Source organism: Arachis duranensis, chromosome 8 (genome assembly GCF_000817695.3).
Source record: "Arachis duranensis cultivar V14167 chromosome 8, aradu.V14167.gnm2.J7QH, whole genome shotgun sequence".
NCBI lineage: Eukaryota > Viridiplantae > Streptophyta > Magnoliopsida > Fabales > Fabaceae > Arachis > Arachis duranensis.
Window position 1 is genome coordinate 46,621,123 of NC_029779.3, and position 7,313 is coordinate 46,628,435.

Sequence of the window (7,313 nt, forward strand, 5' to 3'; positions counted from 1 at the left end):
GATCGAATAAATAATTATTAAAAATTTAAATTAAGAGTAATATAAAAAATCAATAATAAAAATCTTTAATCAATGTAGAAAATGATAGTTGAATAATTTGAAACACTTTTATATATTTGGAATAATTACTAATTTAACAATAATACCATAAAAAATGAAAATTGACAGATATTATAAGATAAAATAAAATATAAAAGGTAAAAAATAAATAAAAATAAATAATGATTAATTTAAAAAATTACTAAAATATATTTTAAAAATACCCAATAAATTTTCTCATAATAAACAACAATAAAATAAAGAGAGTTATGAACAAAAAGAACCAGAAGAAGAGCATGCACTACTCTTAAATTGGCAGCACTTTCAACCTTTCTGCAAATGCAATCAAAACTTTACCAATGAGAATGCAGCAATTTAGAAAAACGATGATATAACAGATTCTGTCTTCTAGTCCTAGATATCCAAAAAATTTACCTAAAAGTTGGTAAAGGAAAGATTTGTACAATTATTTTTTTTTTTTTCATCCTAGTGGCTAGTGGCACTCTTTTTGAAATTCAGTGAGAAAACTGATTAAGGAGTTAAAAAGATATATATTCAAATTTCAATATATAATTGATTAAGGTGATAATTACTTTAAGTTTTTAATTGAGATCTTAAAGTGTTTTTTTTTTCTTTTTTTCTAAAAAAAGGTCTTGTTGAAATGTTTTTACTTTTTACCTTCTTAGTGATGCTCCATGTAAGTAAGATTGAATTAGTCAAATTATTGATAAAAAAAAATATAATATGATCAATTTAAATGAAAGAAAAACTCATGATATGAACTTTTTTTTTATTTTTTTTTATTTTTGGTATTGGAATTTGAAAGGCAACCTCTGATTCCATTCTCACATTCAATAGTGATTGGTCATTTGGTTGGAGCTATATAGTAAATGTTAGGCCTTACATAAATTCATGAAATCAAAAGAAAACAGCTCCTATATGTGAATTATGAAAACACTATCATTTTGGAAAAGAAATCATTCTTCAATTCTACTTAGTAGGGTCGCCTGCCTAAACAGTTCAAAATTATTACTTGTGCTAGGTTTCATGGTTATTCTATATAGTAAGTAAACAATACTTAAATGTTAAGATTTAAGATCTTGATCCCGTTTATTACCTATCTTTAACTTTATTTTTTATGTGGGAAAATTTGTCCAAAGATATAATATTATTTTTTACATAAATTTTATAATTTTAGAAATGTCAATTTTCTGGTGACAAATTATTTTGGTGTCAAATTTATTTAATTTTTTAAAGATAAATTTGTAATATTTTAAATTATTTATTTTCATATTATTTAAATTAAGTATTAACTTTTAATTTTATTTAGTAAATTAAACACCAAATTTTAAGCATATAATATAATATACTTATAGAAACATACAAAATTTGTACTATTTTTTTTTTAAATATTTTTTAATATACACCAATAATCAAAATACAATATGCGAATAATCAATTTTTATAATAATATAATATTTTTTATAAGACGTCAAATATATATTTCTATATGTATGATAACTAATTTTTTGTGTATATATAACATAATTAAAAAAAAGTATAAAATACCTATTTTAGAATAAGTGAGTCTTATATACTCATTTTTAACTTTAAGTATATTAATTAACACACATTAATTTTTTTAAATTACATAATTCTAGAAGAAGAAAAATGAGTACATTGTTTTGACAAAATTCCTTTTTTAGTAAATCTTAAAATGATTATTACAAATAAAAGATATCCTAAAATAGATATTACTTTTTGAAAAAATAAGCATTTTTCTCTCCAAACCAAACACACACAAACCAAACCTTTTGATTCATTAAAGAGACAAAATCATTACAATAAGTTAAAATTAAACAAGTCACTACTTACATGTCATAACCACCCTTTGATTTTTTGTTTTTCACTTGCAATGTAAAATTCTAAATTCTACACCCTTTTCAAGAACACCATCACTTAGTAGTTATCTTTCTTTGGACCCTTCTATTTAATCAAAACCATGACAGTTAGGAAAAAATTCCAATATATTGTTAAGAATAAGAAACTAAGAATCACATTCCAACCAGTTCATTCTTCTTCTTCTTCTTTCTTCCTCTTGCAATCTCCGCCTATTACTCTTCTTGTAACAATTTCATTGTTCATTGTTCAGTGTTCACTCCTCCTTCATTCTTGTTCTTGTAACTAACAATAATGGGGTTGTTCAAAGCTAAAGGAACTGTTTACAAGGCAGTGAAAGATGTGGACTTGGGTCCTTATAGCACTGAACACTATCTCCAAGCCAATGTCAAAGGTTTCATTCACTGCTCTTCAAAAATTTCATTGAATTCTTGTTAGTTGTTGTTACCAATTTGGTTCTGTTTCTTAACTGTTACTTAAACTCTGTTCCTTTTTATCTGTTAATGTTAAATTGAGTGACAGTGACAGATAGAAAGAAAGTGATTTAAATTTTTGCTATTTTTCACTTCTTCTGTTTCTGATTATCTGTCACTTTGAAAATTCGGTATGTTTTTGGATCGAATTTTCGCAATGATGGATGAAAAAGTCAGAATCTTGGGTTGTAAGTAAGCCTTGATCTTGTTTTCGATTCGCAGCGCCACGAATGACTGGGATTTTGATCAAGATTTTCATTGCTATCTTGGAATGTCCCATACTTGGGACCTTGCTATTGTACATATTGAAAGGAAACAATCTCATTCATGATGTATGTTCTTTCCTCTTTCCTCCATCATCATTTATTACAATAATAGCATGCTTTTGTTCTTAATCTTTTCCTTAATTTTGTTCAGCTTGTTACAAATGTGGATTTACAAGAGTCACCTCTCTTTGTTCCTTTACATGATTTTGAAGGTTTGTTACTTTATTTGTACTGAATTTAGTTTCATTTCTTGAAGTTGTTGAAAGGATTTTTCTGATTTCAATTATGATCTTACAGACAGGAAAGAGAAAGAAGTGAAATGCATAGATTCAAGTTCATCTCCACCAGAGAAAGTTCAACTTGCAATTGATTGTTTGCCTAAATCTTCTTCTGAAGAACAAGAAAATTCTTTCAGTAGATGGACAATAATGGATTATTACAAAGCCTATAGCTCAGGAAACACAACACCATCAATGGTATTTCGTCTTTCGCTATATACTCGATTCGTTTTCTTTTATCTGTCACTGTCATTTTGATCTCTTTAAATGAATAGGTTGCTGAAAAATTTATAGCTGCTGTTAATGAATCTGTAAAACCTCCACTCCAAATGGGATTCTTTATTGACTACAACACTGATGATATACTGAGACAAGCAAATGAATCAACTCTTAGGCATAAAGCAGGTATTTTAGAATTTCAACTTGGTAATAGTACTAAGTAGTATATAATTTGTGTAATTATAATGATTTTGATGCATACTATACTATATACGTTTCAGGGGAACCTATATCTGTGTTAGATGGAGTACCCGTTGCTATAAAAGATGAAATAGATTGTTTGCCATATCCAACAACAGGTAATGCAAAGTGTTATGATATTTTCTCTAAGGTTTTGTTACTTAAGCATCTAAAAAATGGTGATTTTACAAGGGGGAACAAAGTGGCTGCACAAAGAAAGGCCATGTGAAGACGATGCTTGCTGCGTTAAGCGTCTGAGATTATGTGGCGCAATCATTGTTGGGAAGACTAATATGCATGAACTTGGATCTGGAACTAGTGGGATTAATCCACATTATGGGTAAGTGCACACCATGTGTTTGTTAAAATTTTTAAACTGAATTAATTGGTGACAGGAACATGTTTTGTGTATTTGGTTCTATGCAGGCCAGCTAGGAACCCTTATGATAAGAATAAGATTGCAGGAGGTTCTTCAAGTGGTTCTGCTGCTGTGGTTTCTGCAGGATTGTGCCCTGTTGCCCTTGGGGTTGATGGTGGAGGTACTTGATTGAGGATTTTTTTGTATAATATAGGAACTTGATTGCAAATTTCCAAATTATAAGAACTTCATTAAAAATTGAATGAAACTATAGAGATTTATAATGTAAATATAGCATGGAAGACCAAAGAAACTAGGATTCATTATTGACTAGTAGCATGGATATGAGCTTTGATAGGGCATTGGGCCATCTTTGCTTTATGTTACTGATTCCATTTAGTGGGATAAGGCTTAGTTGTGGTTATCCTACCTAATATCTGCTTCACTCCAAAGTGATACATATGAATTTATTAAGTAATTCTTATCTCTTTGTGAATGGATAATTTGTTATAGTACATATTAAACCAAAATTTGGTGAATTACTATGACAGTTTAATTCACACATGTTCAGGATCTGTAAGGATGCCAGCAGCTCTTTGTGGTGTTGTTGGTCTGAAACCGACTTTTGCTCGCATACCTCATGCCGGGTGTGTATTCATCTTGTGTTATCATGTGTTACTGAAAGGATTGTATTGATTTAGAGGACTAATCTTACTGCTACATTCAGAGTTCTACCTCTAAACTGGACAGTTGGCATGGTTGGGATACTAGCAGGCACAGTTGAGGATGCAATGATTGTGTTAGTAATGGTTTCTGTGATTATTATTTTAATTTGTTTGAAAAATTTTATTTTCCATGTTTTATCATGGGTTTTAATGATTCTTGTGCTCTACTGTTTGTAGTTATGCAGCTATCAGTGGTGAAATTCCATCCGATAAGCCGTCCGGTACACCAGTAAGAACTTGTCTTGCCTAATCTCTAATGATTTTGATAATTGATTGGCCTTTTCTAAATTGATTCTCTTCTTTAATCTCTCTGAATTTTTCAAACCATTGTGTAATACTTCAGTCCAAGATAAACCTCCCACTGCTGAGCATGACAAAGTCTTTATCAGGCATAAAGTTGGCAAAATATGGAAAGGTTGGAACTTTTTTTTTTTTTGCTTAAAACATATGCATTATTCATTCCTATGTTTAGAAAAAAAATATTTTGTTCTAACATTATTTATGTTCATTATGACCACTAATTCCATCAATTAGTGGTTTGATGATTGCAGTGATGATGTCAAATTATGTTGCTCCCAAGCTTTGCTCAAACTCCAGAATCATTATAATTGGAAGGTACTTCAGAACAATGCTTTTGAATGTTGGGTGATTTTGAAAGAACCTGTTGGAAAACAGCATAGACAGCTAAAATTTTCATTTTCAAACATACAAGACTCTAGATGTCACCATACCAGAGATAGAAGTGATGCGCCTCGCACATTACACGACGATTGGATCTGAATGCTCTGCTTCACTTGGTTCCTTGAGAGAAAAGTATGCCATCTTATAAACTCTTTGCCTTCCTTATATTGAGTGAATATGATTGCTGACACCACCAAATTACTACCTAAAAAGGAATATTGCAGAATTTGGAGGGGATGCAAGGGTAGCACTAAGCATCTATAGCTCCTTCAGCAGCTTGGAGTATCTTAATGCTCAAAGGATCAGGTAAGACATGGCTAGTTTCTCTTATAACTAAGTGATCAAGCTCAGAAATTTAGGTAATGGAAGTGAACTTATAATTAAGTGAAAGACTTAATGTTCAAACTCCTTCAAAGATTTAGCAGGACAGTAATCTAGTCCTTGAAAAACTCATCTTATGGATCAGATTAATTTCTAAGTATAAACATAAGAAAATCCACAATCATGCTGTTGTGATTTAAAAGCGACAGATTCAAAATGAGACAAACATTTTGGCCAACATGAACAGGAACCGGCAGTTGCAACTTCACATGAAAATATTTGCTGAGGCTGATGTGATTGTGTCACCAACAACAGGGTCTGAATATCTTTCTCAAACTTCACAATGCATAGCAGTTTGTTCATAAATCATAACTAAGTAACACATTTGTGTGTGTTTGTAACAGTGTGACTGCATATGCAATTCAAGATGATGCCCTCAAGACTGGTGAACTTGATTACATCAATGGAGGTACATAAGAAATTCATTTGTTAAATGACATTTAGGTCCTGCATGTTACATATAAATAGTACTAACTACTAAGCACTCAAATATCATCAGCTGCACTTGTTCGTTATTCCATAGCTGGAAACTTTCTTGGATTTCCAGCAGTCACTGTTCCGGTATGATTATATTCTCCTTTACTAAGTCACATAGCATAGGGTACTTCTTCTAGAATGTGTAACAACTTAAATTTCAATACTTTAGGTGATATTGGCCTAACTGTATGCTATGTTATGTACATTTGTGAATCACATTTCATAGGTTGGATATGATAAATTGGGGTTACCTATTGGTCTTCAGTTTATTGGAAGGCCTTACTCTGAAGCAACATTGATCCACTTGGCATTTGCTATGCAGGTAAACTTTCTTTTAAGAGGATTGTTCATCAGAGTATATATATATATATATATATGTTGTAGTTATGAAATATAATCTAATGTAATAGATTTGGTATGATTGTTGTGATGATATCAGGCCATCTGCTTGTACAAAAAGCCAGGGCAATACTATGATTTGCTTAGAAGATAATAAATAAAAGGGAAGGAATATCAGAAGAAACAACTGTTTTTCCAAGCAAAAGGGGAGCCTTGTTGTCTTCTTGTATGTCCTATGGAGATTCTTTTTCCCTTTGTTTCATATTGTTTCTATTGTTGTCCATGTTATTTATGTAAAAGGGAATCAATCATCTATTCCATGTGAAGAGAAACTAAAAGTTTCTAACCCTTTTTCTTCTTCTTGGTATTTATATGTACCTTTCTCTTCACATAATCTGTGGCCTAAAAATAAAAATAATAATAAAAAATACATAAGGAGGTTTATTAAGATTGAATTAAGCATAATAACAGCTTTGTCATGCTAAGTTATATATGTCTACCGCATTTGTAAAATTTTAATTATAAACATGTATCATATTATAATTTTGATTCTGTATTGGATATTTTCGCTTTCGTTTTAATGATGTCATTTTATATACATTTTTTTCTATCTTTGTTTTTTTGGTCAAACATTTTTTTCTATCTTAATTCTACATAAATTTATTAATCAATTATATAAGTGTTATTTTAAGAGGCAAATACAAAAAAAAAAAAGATGATTATTACTTAATTTTCTTTTCATTTTAAACCACAATTTTTTTTGGGGTGGAAGGGGGATTTTAAACCTTAGTGCGTATGATATGAGTTATGGCAATAACTTTGAATGTTGGGCCATCAAATCAAATTGTTTCATTCATCAAACCACTGTAATTACCATGACATAAAGCACTTGCAAAAGACCAAATTTTTTATTTCAAGGTTTGTAGTGACGAAATCAG

The 7,313-nt window shown here is 30.2% G+C and overlaps 1 protein-coding gene across 1 annotated transcript; it reads left to right on the forward strand.

The window, feature by feature from the left end:
- Positions 1-2,052: 2,052 nt before the first annotated feature.
- LOC107463225 (fatty acid amide hydrolase) lies at positions 2,053-6,956 on the forward strand. Its single transcript, XM_016081982.3, has 20 exons — positions 2,053-2,332; positions 2,634-2,743; positions 2,829-2,889; positions 2,975-3,153; positions 3,231-3,360; positions 3,456-3,533; positions 3,607-3,754; positions 3,841-3,953; positions 4,344-4,419; positions 4,500-4,571; positions 4,675-4,726; positions 4,841-4,912; positions 5,032-5,112; positions 5,210-5,310; positions 5,392-5,484; positions 5,747-5,815; positions 5,904-5,968; positions 6,059-6,120; positions 6,263-6,358; positions 6,476-6,956. Exons 1-20 carry the CDS (start codon positions 2,233-2,235, stop codon positions 6,527-6,529), a joined length of 1,812 nt encoding a protein of 603 aa, XP_015937468.1. The 5' UTR covers positions 2,053-2,232; the 3' UTR covers positions 6,530-6,956.
- The last annotated feature ends 357 nt before the right edge of the window (positions 6,957-7,313 follow it).